At 35.7% G+C, this 20,331-nt stretch overlaps 3 protein-coding genes and 1 pseudogene across 3 annotated transcripts; all 4 read right to left on the bottom strand.

The window, feature by feature from the left end:
- Positions 1–33: 33 nt before the first annotated feature.
- Positions 34–1,851, bottom strand: LOC117685087 (uncharacterized). Its single transcript, XM_066069764.1, has 3 exons — positions 1,642–1,851; positions 853–1,017; positions 34–669 (listed from the first exon to the last, which is right to left on the bottom strand). The coding sequence occupies exons 1-3, from the start codon at positions 1,809–1,811 to the stop codon at positions 411–413; spliced, it is 594 nt and encodes a 197-aa protein (XP_065925836.1). The 5' UTR covers positions 1,812–1,851; the 3' UTR covers positions 34–410.
- A 664-nt stretch (positions 1,852–2,515) lies between these two features.
- On the bottom strand, positions 2,516–4,190 carry LOC136271008 (uncharacterized). The gene is made up of 6 exons (XM_066070072.1): positions 4,098–4,190; positions 3,760–3,822; positions 3,479–3,565; positions 3,039–3,348; positions 2,650–2,936; positions 2,516–2,519 (listed from the first exon to the last, which is right to left on the bottom strand). The coding sequence occupies exons 4-6, from the start codon at positions 3,336–3,338 to the stop codon at positions 2,516–2,518; spliced, it is 591 nt and encodes a 196-aa protein (XP_065926144.1). The 5' UTR covers positions 3,339–3,348; positions 3,479–3,565; positions 3,760–3,822; positions 4,098–4,190.
- Positions 4,191–15,378: 11,188 nt separating this feature from the next.
- On the bottom strand, positions 15,379–18,824 carry LOC136271006 (uncharacterized; annotated as a pseudogene).
- Positions 15,442–15,837, bottom strand: LOC136271007 (uncharacterized). Its single transcript, XM_066070071.1, has one exon. It carries the CDS (start codon positions 15,835–15,837, stop codon positions 15,442–15,444), a length of 396 nt encoding a protein of 131 aa, XP_065926143.1.
- Positions 18,825–20,331: the final 1,507 nt, after the last annotated feature.

Below are 20,331 nucleotides of genomic sequence, written 5' to 3'. Positions count from 1 at the left end.
GAAAGTGACATTCATCTTCTACACAGTTTTGGTTACATAATAAACATCCTTTTGTTTCTTTCTAAAGGAATTTTTTGACCTTATATCATCAAAGAGACCATTCAAAGTCTTTAATACTATGACTTCTCATTCTTCTTTGGCAACATTCAAAAGAAGCACAAAATCAAACTGAACAAGATATACATGTAGTATGAAAATTAAACTAGTACTCCAATGCAATGAGAATTTAGCAAGGTAGGGTGCATAATTGCAAAGTCAATCACTGGAACACAAAGTGGTTTGGTCTAACTTTTTAACATTGCTGTTTATTTCTTAAGTATACCACATATTTACACATAATTATATTTCAGTCATTAGAATCATCACAACTCAAACATCTTTTTGTTAATGACAGATTACATGCTCAGTCTTCAGTCTTTCTTCATAAATCTAGAGACTTTCTCCTCCTGTAGCACTGCTGTTGGTTTGGGCTCCACTGGTGCGATGGTCCTGCTCAGGCGTCGTGGGTCAGTGGCAGCAAGGACTGCAGGGTGGCACATCCCTTCCTGGTCAGTCAGCCGTGCTTGAACGAATCGTTTCTGAAGAATCTCCACATGGATATAACTCTTCTCAACCTTTACAGGTGTGACGCTCCAGCGGCCACTCTTCTTGTTGAAAGTTCTATGCTGCCTATATACATGTATTACAAAGGAAAGAGAATATATTAACTTTCAATTCCAACAATTGTTTTATAACTAATGGAAACAAGAAAGTTTACTAGTATTTAAATTTGACAAAAAACATTAAATGTGATGAATTACAGAATGTTTAAAGAAATCATAATAAATATATTTTAAAAGTATAATTTCTTACTGTACTGATCCATCAGGATTTCTTTTAACTTCCCTGTCAACATTGGCATTGTAGTCCAATGCTGCCAACTGACATCGTGCATTATATACGGGGGGTGAAAAGGCAAACCTTTTCCCGCTGTACATAAGAATGAGGTTGTTGAAGTTCTCCAACTCGGCAGTGCTCCTAAAATATAGATCGAATAGTGTACATGTATACATACACAGGTAAAATATACTTAATACATCCCCCTATGTTACAAAATGGGATTTAAAAATCTACATTCACATCATTTAAAGAAAAAAAAGAAAATTCAGCAAGACTACAGTCATTTCATGCATATCTTTTACAAATTTATGCTATGCTATGGTATGCGATTTTTATGATATGCTATGAAATTTGTATGCTATGCTATGAGATTAGTATGCTATGCTTTGAGAAATTGAAATGAAGGGCTTAATGATATGGTATGCTATGCTATGCTATGGTATGCTATGAGACTTGAACAAAAACGCCTCCATACACAGAAGAGTTCCACACATTTCGAAGTAAAATAATAAGAAGCCAAAGTTTACCACAAATCTATTATGTTAACATTTATTTTTTCAAATAAAACAATTTAAAACCGAGTTAAAAGAATGCTGAACGCTTTGCTATGCTATGAAATGACGAATGCGATTCTATGAGATTGTATGCTATGGTATGAGATTCCAATGCTATGCTATAAGATTGCAATGCTATGCTATGAGATTTCAATGCTATGCTATGCTATGGTGTATGTTGTAAAAGATATGCTTGAACCGACTGTACCTGAAATTCACATAATAATGTATCTGCCGCAGAAACCTTTTATTGAACACAATCTGGATCAAAGCTGTGTGTGCAGGACTGCCTTTTATGATCCAGTCTTTGTGGCCTTCCTCCTCCATTGGACCATGCATACATTTGTTGTTCCCAAAGTAACTGCTTGAGTAAGACATGCTCCATTCGTGTTCATTTACGACATGGTGGACAACCTCACATCACACCTCCTGAAATCAAAAGGAGCAATCAACATACATATTAATTTACTGTAAGATCTGATTACATATGGATTGATGAATGAAGTAAGAAGCATATTTCAATTCCAGTCAGAACAACAACAGAGTAGATATATACTATATGCAGTACAGATATCTACTCACCATGAAGCTGTCTACATCTGTGGCATAGGAACACGAGTACCAAAAGTGGTTGACAATGTCTCTGCTCCATCCTAAAAGTTCTTTGCATTCCTTGTTTTGGCCAGCAGCTACAATATTCTTCCCTAGGTTTTTGGCAGCATGCCAGATATCATGGGAATGCTTGATTTCTGGGAACCGGTTTTCTGTTAAAAATTGCCATGTTTCTCATTCAGTGCACAAAGAAAAAATGAGAGCAAAAGCGTAAGCATTAAATTAAAGTGTTACTCACTCATTACTGCTCCAATTTGTAAATGAGCGCCTGTCACTACTTCTGACACAACCACACCATTCTCTGCCAACTCTTCCATTGCTCTTACAAAACATGCTTTCTCCATGTTTGAATTTTTTTTTCCGTTTGTCTTTTGTCCATGGTGATGAGTGACAGTATTTTTTTGGACTCGTTATCCATCATTGAGTATGTGCAATACTGCGCACTGTGTCCAGGGCTATCATTTCTTCCATCACCTAATAGAACAAATAAATTAAATGTTATTCAATGTCATACATGCAAAAATCGCATACGAAAATAGACAATACCACAGCATGCTAATGTAAGTAAAAATTATGAATATTATTTTATAAATTAAAAATATACAAACCCAGAGCAATAACACTTTGACCTTGCAAATTCTCAAAAATTTCCTGTTGTTGTTCTTTGTAGAAGGCATCAATGGTAGGTACAAGGTAATTTCGTTGTATTGCTGTGAATTTTGAATTGCTTGGGAAATGCAACTTTAGAAACTTCGCAAACAATGCACACTTAGCAAAGTTATTTCCTGATGAAAGGATGGCCGAGGCAATTAAGAGATCTCCTCCATGAAGTCTCCTATTTAAAACTGGTTGGGAGCACCACCTATGGACCTCATGTTTATTGCTACATTCCTATATATCATTAAAATAAAAAGGATGTCAGATATAATATATTTATTTCCATTGCGTTCAAAGTATAGAAGTTGGTTTTGTTGAAAAAACAAGTAAGCTCACCCAGAATATGTAGAGTGCTGATCCTATGTTTTCTGTCCGATGACTGACTGGAGAGGTACATCCTTTCACCTTACAACTGTTTCCTACATTGCAGCTGGCTAGTTTCAGAATACACTTCTGGTAAACAAGGCAGGTCTTATCGCTGGTCAGCAAATGGATGTCCTCCTCGTCTTTAATCTTGGTGATGCCAGACCCCTTGTTACCCTGTGTCTCCTGCTCATCCTCTGCTTCTCCCGCATCCTCTGTCTCCTCCGCTCCAAACTCTTCCTCCTCCATGTTCACTTCTGTTAGTCCAAACATGTTATTGGGTCTAAGAAAAATAATAATTACATATTAGTTATATACCTTTTCTCAATAAAGAAAAGTGTATTGTAAAATATATTCATACACTACGTTTAGTTTAAACTGCAAAGCAAATCTATAAAGCAGTATGTTATTACCTTAGAGTTATATTAAAGCTCGGTTCGTATTCCTCATCTGAATTTACGTCATCACTGATACTGTCTTCAGTTACATCTATTGTAACGCTGCAAACAAAAAGTTCATAAATGAAGTATTTCTTTGATCACATCTTGAAATCAAATTACTAGAGACATACTTGATATCAATGATAACGTATTAATACAAGTTTCATGGTATATGTATAATTTAAGGTGCATTTAAAATTAAGCTCACCAACCAAAGATATCACAATAAAGGCAATAAGTTCGAATTTACTTACTCGAAAGGATTAACAAATGATGATGCTTCATCAGCATATAACTTTCTTCTCTTGTGACTTGGACTGTAATATTATAATTGATTGAAAGTTATATATTATGTACATATGGACAAACTGTATGATCCGGTACAATTATATGCATATCTTCAACATATTAATAGAAGTTCTGTGATCATTTTTATATATCAAAGATGTAAATTGGTAAGTAAACCAACCTATTGAATCCTGCAACACTCTAACTACATGTACTTAGCTACCGGTATATATTTAGTCTCCATATAAATTGATTGATGGACAACTGTTAAACAAAACGATTACAATATTTAATTCAGATTTACCCAGGAGATTCTTGTTTACTGGTTGTTGGTTGAGGTGATGGTTGAATGGATGTTCTTAAGACTGCTGGACCTGCATCTGTATCTGTGTTCTCACTTAAAATACATGTATAAAAGAAAAATGAAATAAAAGTGTTCTAAAGTAAAAACAAGAATAACATCATTTACAATAAATAATCATATCATAATGAGAAGTATCTTATACATGTATATAAAATGCCCTGGGAGGCAATACTACTATAGTCTGTCCCAAGATATTTATGCAACACATTTGGACGATTTAAAAAAAAATACACATGCCTGTGAAAGAAGTGCACTTGTAATAGTTAAAAGGGATAATTTCCAAGATAATTTCATTGACACATTATCAACTGTCACTCAGAAAAATTCACAGTAACGAAAACAGATTCCTTACGGAGATTTATAATGGGGAATGTTTACATCTTTATTCCATTCGGAATACACTCGGAATACATCGCGCAATTTTTCAGATTATCCTCCGGGCTTGCTGCAATACAAAATCTCTGCAGACATCACATTTTTTAGCATTGTATTGAAACCTGATATGCTAACGGGGGCGTTTCGACTGAGAAATCTGGGAAATTTTTTATACTTTTGAATGAACATCGTTTGAACCCTGAGGTATTTTTAAATATCAAGCAATTAAGCAAAATGTGAATCCAAGATATCTTGGGACAGACTATAGAATTAGATTTGCCCATGAAATGCTTAGTTGCCCTCTGCCTTTGACAAACTGAGACAACATTACATATTAGCTTTCCTACCATTTTTGCCCATTAATTTGCATGGTTTGATGCCAATTAAGCCTTATTATCCCTAAATATGAATTTTCGTAAAGTTTCAAAATAAGCAATCAATTTGAAAATAAAAAACACACACTTTTATCATATATTGCACATGTTCCTGTGTGTATTACTTTTTAGTGTTTATTTTTTTCAATTGTTTCAGGGCTGAGGAGATCTCTGATACATTTGGGGGACGAAGGTGATGTTTCCTGAATTTCGTGACAGGAGTTGATGCTTGCTGAGGATAGGGGGCTCATTGGGCTGAACTTGACTCTGTCTCACTGTCTGTAGAAAACCTATTAAATGAAATACATCAAATACATTGCGTTGAAAGCTTCAGTGGTGTACACTTTTTTGTATATAGAATTCTTGTAAACTGTGTCATTACCAGCAACTTTTGCTATTAAATGTACATATCATAATTATTCCAGAATTAAAAAATGTCTATTTTTTAACGTATATAATATATCAATTATTAAAATGACCCAGCGCATAATGTTTGGCCGCATTCGTTGTGTTTTAACGACCTTGTTCATGTTTCCCACGTTTATTGAATAAATACCCCGTGGGGGCCCCCAGAGATGAACATTTCACAAGAAGACCGTTAATACACGACAAAACCAATTTTCGGGTATAAAATTGTACTACAATGTAGTATTAACTATTTAAATAAATCAATTAATTAAACCAAACATAAGATTTGTAATAAAGTAAAAACAATAATCCAGCAAACCTGTCGAGCAATATCTTGGCAAGTCCAGCATGCGTTTCGCCGAGTTCTTCTTTCTTTAACATCCATCTCTGGTACTGGTCTCCAAGGTACACCTTTGTTCTAAACACGGCTGCCCTGTTCCTTTCTCTGGCATTTCTTTTCTTTGCAGAATCCGTCAAAAACCTCGGTCTACCTACTTTTCGTTTCTCGTGGCTAGACTCCATTTTTGTTTATGTCGTTTCTGCGCATGCGTATAATTGTTGAAGGAGGAGCGAACAATATTTACGTGTTGGGCCAACGAGTAATTATATTTTTATCCATAACGATTGAATTTTTACTTAATAAAACTTGTTATTTTCTGAAACCTCATATTTTCAAGAACTAAACAAAATTTACAAAAGCCACCAAAAAATTCTATTTTATCCAATTCACTAGTTTTTGCGTCACCGTGTCTCTTTAATATGGCAGACGCCAAAGTCTCTCACTGCTCCTTTAAGATGATTTTCTTCGATAGGAAGAGGCATTTCTTAGGCTTCCCATTCAGACACACGATGTGGTTTGTCTTACCTTTGACTTTCATCATGTCTCCCTTCACATTGACCTGATCCGCCCTGACTGCAACAAACGAATTGGACTCAACAAAAACATTTAACTAAACATTAAGAAAAAATTCCTGCTTTTTGTTCATACTTAAAAGAATATATATGCATTATAGTATACATTTATAATCAGTTTTATCATTTCCATATAAATCTTGAACATTTTGTAAATTTTTTGGCTTGTTTGAAATCACAAACTTGCAAGTTGCACACTCTGAGAATGACTGCCAAAGCTTAAACCAACTAAGGTCAGGTTTTCAGCTCTGGTGACCTTTTTGCAAGCAGGTGTCAGGCTCTCCTGATAATAAGGTACCAGGACATCTTTGATGTAGTATAGGACAACATCCATCAGATCATACCGCTGAGCAACATCCAAAACCTTAAACAATTTAAGTAATACGTGTAAAAAGAAAACTGTTACACATGTATTATTTATGGACACAATTAATTTTAATAAGAATTAAGCAAATTATCATACCATCCTCGCAAGGATCATTGGCAGGGCAATGCCTTCCAGGATCTTGATGTCCATCCCTAGAACTGACTGCAGGTTCTGCATCTCCTTGTTGACGTCAGTAGCAGTTACTGAGTTTAGACCTTACAGGACCACTGGAAAGGTGGAAGAGGCTTCTCTGGCAGCATCCTCATGTCTTCTTGCATCGCCTGTCTTCCTCTGGTGTTTCGTTTTGTTGATCTTGATCACACAAAAATTGCTGAAATATTTAAAGAAAATATGCAAATATTAAGTTAAAGAGGCTGGGTGGTCAACAAATTAACAATCAGTTCTACCTCTGACAATGTTGGCAATAAGCTATTATTAAGTAAAGATCTTCGTCTTTAAGAAGTAAATATAGGCGAAAAAAACGTTATAACCATTAGGTCCTCTTTCAATGAATTATGTCATTGTTAATTTTCGATTTTATTTCTCTTTTTCTCATTCTAACTTGTATGCAGCACTCATGTCGAAGTTAGCCATGACCAGACAACCAGTAAGTGGCTTCCTCGTCTCATCGTTTGCCTTCCCTCTAACCTTGAAAATGGACAAAAATTATTACGGATTATATTTTACAAAAATATTAATATATATTTTTAAGTTCAATTTTTGATGTTATAAAGGATACAGCTAACACATAAAAATAATACGTGCCGAATACATGTTTAGGTAAATCATAATTGATATATAGAAGAGTTTTATAATGCTATACAAATTACTCACTGCTTAATTGCCAAGATCAGTGGCTAACTTTGACACTTTATCACCTGATATTGGGTCATCCCACACAATGGAAGACGACTGCCAGTGGTCAGCCAAAATGTAGCAAAGGCCAAAGTTCATCTAGAGGGAATAGAGAAAATATAATTATATATTTACCGCAAAAGTACAATTTTATAGTAATTCCATTAAAACGTTTAATCATTTAAACCTCTAATATAACCTTGAAAGGTTTGATTCCTGAAAATCATTTCAGTTTTAAGCAAGAGCATTTATTTACCTTGAAGCAATGTGCAGCTCACTACAACCTGTCAACCAAGCTACACATTGTGCAAAGATAGGGACGGGTCTCCTCTCAGTTTTATCTAAGGGCAGTCCATTGGATGAACCTGAAAATATTGTCATCGTTACTCAATGTTGCTATACTTTATTTAAACCCATTTTGATTATTTCATGCTTGTAGTGTATGGTGCAAAAAACCTTTCATTTCCTACAACATTATAAGTGCAATAATGATAATTCTTTATAAATGTACATATATAATTTTCATAAAAATTGTTAATTACCAAAGATCCCGTTGATATGTCGAGGATTTTGGTTGGACCTAAAAATATCAGGGATGTGCCGTCCTGTCGACCTGCGTTGGTAATCGTCCTCCTTCTGTATGTGACAGACTGCGCTCTCTTCCAGGCCTCTGACGCCAGATTTGCGTCAAAAAGGAGTTTCGTTCGCTTGAAATGGTAGAGTGGGGTACCGAACCTGAAGGTTCTGTTCTTGGCTGTCTGGAAGTCCTTTGGGCCGTGAAGGTCCCCTGCCTTGAAGAAAGCTTCCCTGAAAATTATCAAAATCACCATTATTATATATTAAAGTGGACCTTTTTCAGCAGTGTAAGGATTTAAAAAAAACCTTGCCCTTTTTGTCAATTATATGTAGTGACATCAACTACATCGATGGAGTCCTGTTGGTGGCAACTTCTTACAGAAATTTGCAAATGCAGTTGGATCTCATGTGCCATCTCTCGCTAATATTTACGTTCCACTCTCCATCTGGTACTTTGATGTATTCCATTTTCTTGCTGTTGCTGTGCTCTGAAAAGATTGTAAAGGATGGTCATGACATGATGGTGATGACATCACCAATATTGGTCCTAAACAACTTAAAGGCAGTCTCGGTCGTGTGACTTCTGCAGAACTCATCGCGATAAATATGTTTAAATCCAATATGTAAGGATGGAAAGTCATTCTTGAATGCCTTTCGAACACTTGAAATAGATCTTTGAATCTGTGCCTCTTCTAATCCTAGTAAAACCCGAGATCACTTTGTTTGAAAGCTATACAAGCTCTAATGGATCTGACTTTCGACTTGTGTAGGGAAGGTAATAAGCTGGCTAAGTCCTGAAATTGTTCTTGTGGAGGCCAGTAAGGCTGAAGTAATCCTCTGATGTAAGTACAGCTGGATTATTGAAGTTAGGTGGCTGCAATTGGCGGTCATCATTTGGCGAATGTTGTTGACCAGTTGGCATATACGTATGTCACTTCTTGAAAACCAGATCTTTTGTCGAAGCTATCAATCAAAGTGCATGTCTGTTGAAGAAGCCAAACATCTATTATCTGCATAGACAAAAATTCCAGTTTGGATAAAAGCATGCTGATGCTGACTGTGGAATTTGTTGGAGTCGCAGTCGTCTACTTCTTTTATCCGGTCTGCAGACAATACAACACTTGTGTGCTCTAGGAGTAGAGGGATATGTAGAGAAATTATAGACTTTGGACTGTTAAATGCTTTCGTAGAAGATTGTTACCGGATTGCTCTGGTCGAGAAAGCTGTCAGAACATTGTCTTGGGTTTGGTTGGACTTCTGTAAACACGCACAGTACAAGAGATGCACAATACGTCGATTTCTTTGCAATTTTTTCCAGTGATTCCCTCTACATATCACCTGAATTGTATGTCAGGTGAAACGTGTCGTCTCGGATTAAGTTTACAGCGTCTGTGACATAAACAGCAGTATTCCTGTTTTGGCATCTGATATACTTTTTTTGCAAACATCCATTTGATAATATAGTACAATGTAAGCGTTTCTGTCAGTAACAATATTTTAAATTTCATAGATACAATGGAACCACTTTGCAGATAAAAGAGATGATTTACTGATTTTCTGTAAAATTCCGTATTGTTTAAACCATCAAAAGTTCAAATCGTATCCAAGTCCCTTAAGCTTTACATCATCGACTATGTGTCACATACTTTGCATATACCCAACAGTATGCTGTTTTGAGCTTAAGAAACGAATTGAACAACAGGGCCCGATAGAAAAAAAATTTCAGAAGAGGAAGGACCTCCGCAGTTACGGCAGAGGACTATAGAAAGTTAGAACGGTAAGAGATGGTGAGTCTTAAGGGAAACTTTTCCCCAGACACCACAATTGTCCTCGCATTTTTTATGCTTACCATTATTCTCTCTTTCCATGTTTTCTTGGTTGTCGATCAGGAAACCAATATTTTCCTTTGATGCGTTCGGAATCGTTTTATATTTGTGTTCTTGGGCTTTGTTTCCGAATAAAATGTTCAACAACTCTGTTTCCAGTAAGGTTCCGTTGTTCAGAAACCCGTGGGGGTGATATTTAGCCGTTTTTGTATGCACCTCTGGGACAGGGGACGAACTTGTAATAGGGGACAATGTTAATATCTAATGGTCTTTCCGAGCTACTTGTTGACATGAACGAGTCTAATTCAAACGAATCCGGCAAGTCGACGTTTGTACTTGACTCTGCTTCTTTTGGGATTTCTCTCTCTGCTAGTTGGACAAAATGATTTGCAGTCCAGCTACCAAGTTTGGGAAAGTTTGGGCTAATGTTTGACCACATTATTTTGATTGTGCGATCGGCCTCGACGTCAGTCCTTGTGGAACACGTGACATTGAAAACCTTGAACGGTCTATCTTGTTTCCCATTCATAGGTGGATAAACTACATTGATATGAGTTTGGAGGACATTGCTCAGGGCATAAATGGTCTATTGCGATAAAAATCAATAAGGTTTAGCACAGTCAAGGGAAGATACGTCAAAAGAAGATGTATTAAGGAGATCTTGGGCGTTTGGTAATGCTTTGTAGATCTCGTGATTCGTTACCGTTTCAATGTAGGTTCGAACTCGCAGATCTGTTACAAAACGGTTATCCCCCGTCATGGCTATGGAAGCAGAGCTAAAGAGGGAACTTCCATCACTCAGGGATTTCAACGGTATACCTGTTAAAATAAAATTATTAGATTTAAAGGAAATATTATACACATATATATCGGGTGGCAGTAAGTTAAAATAAACATAGCAATGGATTTGTACCATATTTCATATTGTTAAAATTATCTTAAAATCAATTTATAATAAATTATATTTACCTATATCTGTCATTCCACATCGCTTCAATATAGCTTCGGAAACGAAGACTTTAGTACAAGATGAAAGTTGGTCATCCGAGGCACGATGACGGATTTCAATTTCAGGTAGAATTTTCAGTTCTCTCCTGCATACAAACTTTAAGTTGTCTAAGACCCCCCTAGAAGCCAATTACAATAAGTAATATTAAGATAGGAGTCAAGTCGTTAAAAATGGAGAAAAGCTAGCTAAAATTCGTATAATTCTAACGAACATATATAAATCAATATTATTAATTATTATAATTAATCAATGTTATTAAGGTTCTATGACACACCAAAATTTACTTGATGGATCGATAAAGAACCTTTTATGAAGTATGGTTTTATCACCGTTTTGAGTGATGATAATTTAAGTCTTGGATGATGTTAATGATGATGATAATTTTTGACCTGTAAAATAGGACAGGAGACTGAAGTAAAGTTTACGTCTTTATTGTTGAATGTCCGAGGAAGAAGTGACCGGACAAAGAAAGAGAACGTCCCCTGTCCAGCGCATGAGTTAATCTCGTTAACAATAAGATTACGTCAAGTACGCAAATAAGAATTCCGAACAAAAAGTATCGAGATGTATAATTTACCTAAGGGCTTTACGTAGGGTTTTGTACAAAAAAGGTAGATGTCGTAAGTAAGCATTTAGTTTGTTTAACGAATTACTTTGAGTGATTCGGGGCATTTGATTTCTGTGACACTAATTCTTTTCACAAGGTTCAAAAGGAAATAGTTACAAAGAATGTGAGACAGCGTCGATAATTAAATAAAACATAATCTGTATGTGTTAACGCGCGTAATAAAGGAATGCAAGATTAAATGCTCTAAAAGGAGATAACAAAAATCTTATCTCGTTAATCAAAAATTAAGTTCAAAATGGAATGAATAAATTTCATACAATGAAATTTATTGTAAACGTTCTATATATAGAAAATCACTTTTAGGGTAAAAGTGACCATATGATAATACCCTCCTGGTAGGAAAAATCTTTGTCCTCAAAGATAAAAATACATATACATATGCATGTCAATGTTGAACATAAGAAGGTACATTGAAATGCAAATAATACATGAAAAAGAAAGAAAAAATGAATATGTACACATCAGCTTGTACGTGTTCAACCCGGTATTGCTAACTAATCAAGGAAAAATGAAAATGCATATCTATTGAGCAAAACATACATGATGTACCTGTGCAAAAATGAGGCACATTGAATTAAAGACAGAATGTCAACATATATACAATAGAAAGAGAATTGAAAAAGAAAACGAATTGTCTTTCACGCATTCACTCTATCTGATAGTCAAGTTCAGCCCAGGTTAATGGGGAAAATTTAATTGACGAGTGTAAAATATTTATGATGTGAAAGAAGGAAGTAAGCAGTGTAAGGGTGACGTAAGATGTTTTGAATGCGCCGTGCTTTTAAAGGTGTAATGAGTAGTGTTGTTTTCACAGTGATTGAGCGATAAGTGTGCACGTTAGTGATGATGATTGGGGTGCACTGGATTTCAATATAGTGAAATATAAAATTACTTCTGGTAATGTTAATAGAGAAAACATCCTAAAGTTGTTGTGTGTGCCAGTTGTTAGGGCAGAGAGGCAAGGTGATTAGCTGGATTAGGTCACACACTGGTCCAGTGGTAATTTCTAGGTGAATGGTTGTTAGGTGAGTCTGGACAAATTTGCTCCAGAGGTAAGTTATGCATGCAATAACAAGAAGAGTTGTTATGACTGAGAGGGAGACTTATGGCCAAGGGGTTGTGAAGGATGAGTAAATATGCTCATCAATGGTAGTTGGGTTAGTAGATTCTGGGGATTGGTAAATAACAGACAATTGGGGTTTAGGTGTTAGTGCAGAGACAGTATGAGTTTGATAGAGAAGACGTAATGGCATTAGAACTGTTCTAATTTTGTAACAAGACCAAATACTAAAAATAAAACCAAAGGTTGCCAGGGACGTTGCAATGATGGCGATGATTCCGCTAGTATCATGCCAATTGTCAACAGCAAATTCAAGTTGGCCGGCAATCATGGTTTCAGCTAATGTCTTGAATACCTGTCCATCACGCTTGACGACATTGGCTATATATTTCAAACTTAGATGTTGGTTTCTGTCATTGGCAATAAACTTGGAAAAGGAATGATTAAATATATTAATATATCCGAATTAGAGTCTTGTTTGAAAAATTGTTGGAGGAGAGCCAGGTTGATAGGGTGAAGGATAGAAATTTTATCAGTGTTGTTGTTACACTTACCGAGTCGAGGTGGAAGGTATAAGTTGTGTGTTGATATGGAACATCTGCAAGGAATCTTCATTACACAGAATGTGCAGCCTTTGAGAATTTTCTGGCTCGAGGAGCAATCAAGTGCAATTGTTGTCGTTTGGTAGAGTAAAACATGTGAAGGTGAAATCTCAGAAATGGATGGTTTCAATGAGTTTAGCAGGAACCGAAAATCACATAGTTTGGTTGGGTCTTCTTTTTGGTTAAAGAAGATTGAAGAGAGGCAATTGGGAGATGCAGAAGCAGTCATGGCGATATTAAAGGTGCAGAATAATGTTGTTGTCCCACTACAGTGTGATAATTGATTGGATGTCATAGTTGCATAGTGTTGATTGTCTTCTGTGGTAATTAAGTATTCTGGTGTATCAAGGAGTTGCGTGGCATGATTTGATGAAGAATTGACAGGAAGAGGAAATGAAAATACTTTATAGACACTGGGCAGACGTTTGGTGAAATGGGTATTTTAAGGGTTAGATAAAGGTGTGAGTGAAGTCTAGTGAAAATTGAGTCTCCCTGAGAGTAATAATACAGAGGATCTTTGTGGGAAATGTGAAATTGTGTAAATTTGTTTGAAAGAATATCTTGTACTTGTCTAAGTGAGGATTGTAGGATGCCAGGAGATGTTGGGATAATTTTCCTTCGTTGAGATCATGAACACCAACTTCACGTGCTCAAGTTCTTTTTCAGTTGTGCTGTGACATTGGTTTGTCTGAAGATAAGTTCACATAGTATAACAAATTCGTGTTCCAGAGCATCCATTGATCTGTGGGCCAGGCTGGTTAAAGCGATGGCGTCCTGATGGTTTTTCTGGACTGCAGACATTACATTGTTGAAGCGCTTATCTACTGTTGAAATGAAGGATGACAGATGATGATCTTGTTGGGCCATTGCTTGAGCTAATTTTACATTGTTGTTGTTAAGAGTCTGCATGTGTCGTTTTAATGCGTTAATGTCGTCTGATGTTGCAGTACCGAAAAGTGATTTTGCAATTTTACCCACGAAATCGAAAAGTCCTCTCTTTTGTCTAGACGATCCAATGTATGTTTGTTGTGGAGGTAATGTTGTGGAAGGAATTAAATGATGGATTTGGTTGACGGTGGTGTTTAAACTGGCCATACACTGCATATGTAGAAGGTTAATGGATTTGATAATATGGTCGACTGTCTTGCATTTTGGCATCTTACAATATAGGGAGTCGAGATGAATCTTCTTTGGCAGTTGAATCTGGAAGGTGTAAAGCCAGTTTTCTTGACTCAAGAAGATGTTGGTTGATTTTTCGAAGATGATGCAATAATTGATCCGTTGAATGGTGTTGTCGGTGTTTGTGGAAATTCCAGGGGTACAAAGACACAAGAAAAGAACCAGAAGTAGCAAGTGTGTAAGTCCACTTCCACCTACGAGAAGAGAGAAAAGAGGTATAAGAGGATTGTGCATTGTATAAGATTGAATGCCAGTATCAGTTTGATCAGAACTGAGAAGCACTAAATTAACAAATTCAAATATTGCCGTATTTTTGAAAAAAAATACACAAAAATGAAAAGTTAAAATTTTAACACGATCTTATACAAGCACAAGGGAAATGTTAGTGATAGAGAAAGTAAAAGTGGATAGGGTGAAAGAATAGGACTAAACATTCCCTTCTAGTTAAAGCAAGAGCGCTTTTTGCGTTTGCGGGCTTTTCCTTTTTGTGTCCTATTGATATGGAATTCTTGGATAAGAGTGGGGTGTATGTTGTCCTAAGGTTACCATGTTCTCTCTGAGTGTCCTATCCATTTGACCTGGAAGTACTTTTTGCCGTTGATGTACTTGTAGGTAAGAAGTTGTTCAACGTAGCCTATGTTGTTGTCTGAGGTTTGGGTTGCAGTCGGTTGAGTGTCCTCTCCGGTAAGTGCGTCGGGAGGATGTATCTCGGGTTGTGACGACAGAGGCTGTGAGCTGTTCTCTCCTTGAGGTGCGTCAGGAGGAACAGGGTTTTGGTGCACCAGTGTTGTTTGCTTGTGTAGGTGTTGGAGGCTGATCATCTGGAGCCTGTAAAGGTTGAGTGGCATCGTTGTTTGCTGTGGCATCTTGTGTGTTTTTTGGAATTGGGTTGACGTGCTGTTTATTGTCATAGTTGTCCGATGGTAGATGCGTGTCGTCAATGATTTCAGTATCTGGTGGCGGGTCTAAATGTTGACGATTGGCAGGGTTGTTGTAGGGTTTTAGCCTGTTTGCATGTATGTGTGATTTCAGAGCTTTGTTGTTTGATTTTGTAGGTGTTGTTTGCTCCTTGTCTCGCAATGTAGAATGGTCCATCCCAAGGTTTGTTAAATTTTAGAGAAAGTCCTTTTCTCTTTTTGTGTTGTGAAGTGGGACCCATTCTCCAAGTCTGAATTCTTTGTTGACTGCTGTTTTGTCATATTGTGCCTTTTGCCTTTGTTGTGCATTGCGGATGTTGTCAGTGGCAATATTTTCAACGACCTTCAGATGTTTTATGAGATTTTCCACATGAGTTTTGGCGTCTTTATTCGTGCCATCTTTAGGAATTAGAGATGTGTCGAAAGGTAATTCTATTTCTGAGCCAAAGAGAATTTGATGAGGAGGAAGGTCAGAGGACTGTGTTGAAGGGCTCATTCTGAGGGCCATCAGAATTCCAGGGAGTAGCTCTGTCCAGTTATCCTGATCTTCATTGATGTATGTTCGGATACACTGAGCAATAGTACTATTCATGCGTTCACATGCTGCGTTAGTTTGCGGTTGGTATGAGCTTGTGTGATGGCGGGTGACTTGGAAAAGCTCACAAACAGTCGTGACTAATTTGCTCATGAAATTTTGTCCTCTAGTAGTGATGAGAGTGCGAGGTGCACCATAACGAGCAAAAATTTTACGAAAAAGTACTGTTGCTATTTCTTTAGATTCCTGGGTTTTCAGAGGAAATTCTTCAGGCCATTTTGAAAAGGAGTCCACAACTAGTAGAATATACTTATGACCTTTAAATGTTTTAGTGACAGGACAAAGGATATAAATGTGAATTCTGTTGAATGGTTTGGTGACAGGCATGTTGACAAGAGATGCATGAGTATTTTATGTGGATTTCTTTGCACATTGACATTGATCACATGAACGTACGTAGTCTGCAACATTCTGATACATGCCAGGCCAATAATATTTTAGTTGGATGTATCGTAATCGTAAGTTATCAACACCTCAAAAAGGCATTCTCTAATGAATGCTGGTTCTTGTACCATTTCCAAATGGGCAATTTAGTCAATGACAGGCCCAATGTTATCTTTGGTAATTTTCACCTTACAATCATGAATGGAGAGGATCTCAAGAAGTTCATACATGTCTGCTTTCTCCATGTCCCCAATTGCATTGGAAAGAATCCCACTTTCACTTTTTGGGATAAATTGGAGAAATTCTTCTCTAAGTTTGTCACTACCAATTCCAAACAAGGAGGACTTTAGGAAGTTTGGGGCTAGTCGAAATGGCAGTAGTTTTTGAAGGATACAACCTAAGGCGATAATTTTCCCAACAGCCCTCCAATCGTCTACCTCCATATCATGTCGGAGACATGGAATACTCAAATCCGTACCAGTTGTGCACTGTTCATAAAAGTCTTCCCAGAATTCAGAAAGCATATCCCTCATTACTCCCCCGCTTTCATAAGCATGTTCTCTTTCTCTGTTTGGAAGAATTGTTGAGGCAAGTATAATGTCCTTTTTAAAATCGACATCAGAATTTTCTTTGAATATTTTGATAAGCTCTCGAAGAACTTGCCCTCGATGCACTACAATACTAAATTTATTAGGCTTGCGAACTATTGGAATAATTGGAATAGTGGGTGTTACAGTCGCCTCCCCCAAATAGAAGTGTACAAACTGAAGTTTGGCTTTGTCAATTATGTCCCCCAATGTTGTTTCCTCATGTTCTGTTTCAGTTGGAAATCCTTGTTGACTTTCGCCATCAGAAAAGAAAAGATTTAGATACTCTTTTATGTAGGATTGCTTGATTAGTGATCTGTTAAGCATCACGGTTCTTTTCCCTCCTCCTGCTGTTGCTCTTACATGCACATACATCTTTTTTCCTTCGTCGAAATGATACCAACCAAGATGTACTTTGTGTTCTTTTTTTGGCACTTAACTTGGTGATTTTTTTGGCAACTGATTCTGTTTCCTCGTTTGACGTATCTGTATAACTGGCCCTGCTGCTTCTTAACGTATCTCTAAGTCGATCCATAAGACTAGCCTTTCTTGTCTTCGGTTTCTCCAGTCCGTCTGTCAGGAAATCCCTCAAAGCAAATCGGTCCCCCCTTTTTTGAAGGTATTCCTTTAAATCAGCATCCGTCATACCTCTTGCGGCATCCCCATCAATCTAAAAATAGAGATAAGGTATTAATGAAAAATAATTATTAAATATATCTTGAGTTAAACTATATTTATAAACTACACTGCAAAAATGAGGGTTTTCGCAAAAAGTCAATTTTAGAGGGCGATTTCTGATATGTTTGGTTTGAAAACAGTTTTAAGTACTAGTTTTGTATTTAGGGATCATTAAGAACATACTATTATAATATGAAAAAATCTTCAGTATGGACTCAATGTTAAAATACTTAGTATTCATTAAACGTTAATTAAGTATATCGCCTTTCTATTTTTACATATATTTTCGATTAATTAAAGTTGTTTGGGTCAGAGTTGTTGGCCATTGTTCATCAGGTGAGCGATATGGACCTTGTGCCTGTTTATAGGTTTTAACGGAAAACGTATGGTGCTATGTATCAAAGATATTTTATCTGGCGGCTGCCAAATAATTCGTATAATTATCTAGCGGCCGCCACTTACATGTATTTATCTGGCGGCCGCCAACATAGATATATAGCAGCCATCAGATAATAAACTTGTGGGCAGATAAATAAGTTTCAGTCGCCAGATATTATGTGGTTGCTGCCAGATAACAATTTGTTGGCCGCCTGATGAAATATATTTGTTCCACCTGTCTCTTTCAACCTTCCATAGTTTATGCTCTTCTGTAATAGATATACATGTTTGCCGAAACAGTTCTGTATGGAAAAAAAATCAGACAGTTGAAAGACTCATAGTTGAATCTAAAAGCGTTTGTGGGAAAAGAATCGGACGCGTTTGGCGAACGAAAGTCATCTTCTAAACAGTGCAAATTTTTAGCTATTATTATTTTCTATCAATGTTGCAAAGGACTATATATGGTTGGAGCCTAAAATGGCCCCCTAATATGAACATTGTCATTTTACTGTAATTCTTTGTTTTATTTCTACAAATATGCATTTGAAGTTTTGTCATAATTTTCATTTTGTTTTTTGTGCCCACAATTTAAAAATATGACATCATAGTGTTTACCTTTTCCCGCCATTTTCTCATTTTTAGCATAAAACGGCTTGTTTTGAAGCAGTTTTTCTTTAAGGAAACATTGAGCGACAGCCTGAACAAACAAAATATTTTCACCAAAGATGTATCTCAATACATCTCAATACTTATGAGTGACAAAAAGTTCGTTCTTGTTCAAAGAGTCGCTTTATATATCCCATTCGAAAAAAGATAAGAAAAATGTCAATTTTTGATTGATTTTGGTTGCATTATAAAAATAGCGTTACTTCATTTAAATCAAATTAATAGGTGAAAAACATATTTCATGCCAACGTTTTTATGATATAACACAACAAATTAATGTACCTGAATCATTTTTAAAAAAGCGAAAAATGGGGGCCAAATTTGACTAATATCATATATAGTTTTTTGACGAAAAACAAAGGAAGGCCTATTTATATCATACATTTGAAATTCAGGGACAAATATTTTCTCGGCAGGGTTATTAAAGATTATAGTACAATCAAGCTCCAATTTTCCCAACTTATCGTTTCTTTTCAGTTTCTTTTTAAATTTCAATCTGATTTACATGGACGAGTGAAACGGTTATATTATTTCTTATTCTAAAGACGCTTGGCGTTGTACATTTTTTTCACATGACATTGAAACATTAGGTCTAATAGTATTTCATTATTACTGTTTCACTTTTTGGAAAATTAAAAATCTGTAATGTGAACTGAATTTATTGTCGATTGCAATGTTTGTAACTAATATTCAAGCATGATCAAAGAAATGCCGGGCATTTAACTAGGACAGCAATGCAGAGTCAACACAAGTTGTTAGCCATACAAATACGGAACATCGCTATTCAACATTTTCAATGAAGTGAAAGTTTTGAATTATATACTATCAAAATAACGTAACACATACGACTATGTTATTTGTATACCAGTGATATACAGATTAAAGTGTAAAATTTACAAATTAAAGTGTGAATTTTACACCTTAAAGTGTAAAATTTACACATTAAAGTGTAAAATTAACAGATTAAAGTGTAAAATTTACACTTTAAAGTGTGAATTTTACACTTTAAAGTGTGAATTTTACAGATTAAAGTGTAAAATTTACAAATTAAAGTGTAATTAACACTTTAAAGTGTGAAATTTACACTTTAAAGTGTGAATTTTACAGATTAAACTGTAAATTTGTATGTGAATTTTACACTTTAAAGTGTGTAATTTACAGAATTAAGTGTGAATTTTACAGATTAAAGTGTAAATTTTACACATTAAAGTGTGAATTTTACAGATTAAAGTGTAAAATTTACAGATTAAAGTGTGAATTTTACACTTTAAAGTGTGAATTTTACAGATTTAAGTGTAAAATTTACAGATTAAAGTGTAAATTTTACAGATTAAAGTGTGAATTTTACACTTTAAAGTGTGAATTTTACGCTTTAAAGTGTGAAATTTACAGATTAAATTGTGAATTTTACACTTTAAAGTGGGAATTTTACAGATTAAAGTGTGAATTTTAAATTTTACACTTTAAAGTTTAGATTTTACACTTTAAAGAGTAAATTTTACACTTTAAAGTGTGAATTTTACAGATAAGTGTAAATTTTACAGATTAAAGTGTAAAATTTACAGATTAAGTGTAACATTGACAGATTAAAGTGTAGAAATTTTAAAAATGTGAAGTGTATATGTGGCACTTATACGCTTCCGTAATTAATTAATTGCACTCCATATTTTCTTTCCTAGATATTAATTGTTCATAAAATACACAGACTGAGATGTAACTTCCACAAAAATAGAGAGAAAAGCAGCGTTAATAGTTTAAACGTAAACAAAAACTGCCAGAAAAGGCTACCTGCTGTATC

The sequence above is a fragment of the Magallana gigas genome, chromosome 8 (genome assembly GCF_963853765.1).
Source record: "Magallana gigas chromosome 8, xbMagGiga1.1, whole genome shotgun sequence".
Classification (NCBI taxonomy): domain Eukaryota; kingdom Metazoa; phylum Mollusca; class Bivalvia; order Ostreida; family Ostreidae; genus Magallana; species Magallana gigas.
Note: the sequence above shows the minus strand (reverse complement) of the source record. Positions and strands in the feature narration are given on the sequence as shown.

Coding starts and splice junctions, on each gene's coding strand:
- LOC117685087 (XM_066069764.1), bottom strand. CDS start 1,811: ATGTCTTACTCAAGCAGTTACTTTGGGAACAACAAATGTATGCATGGT. Junction 1,018..1,641: donor CATTATTATGTGAATTTCAG/GTACAGTCGGTT, acceptor TCTATATTTTAG/GAGCACTGCCGAGTTGGAGA. Junction 670..852: donor AATCCTGATGGATCAGTACA/GTAAGAAATTAT, acceptor ACATGTATATAG/GCAGCATAGAACTTTCAACA.
- LOC136271008 (XM_066070072.1), bottom strand. CDS start 3,338: ATGTTTGGACTAACAGAAGTGAACATGGAGGAGGAAGAGTTTGGAGCG. Junction 2,937..3,038: donor CAGCACTCTACATATTCTGG/GTGAGCTTACTT, acceptor AATGATATATAG/GAATGTAGCAATAAACATGA.
- LOC136271007 (XM_066070071.1), bottom strand. CDS start 15,837: ATGAATAGTACTATTGCTCAGTGTATCCGAACATACATCAATGAAGAT.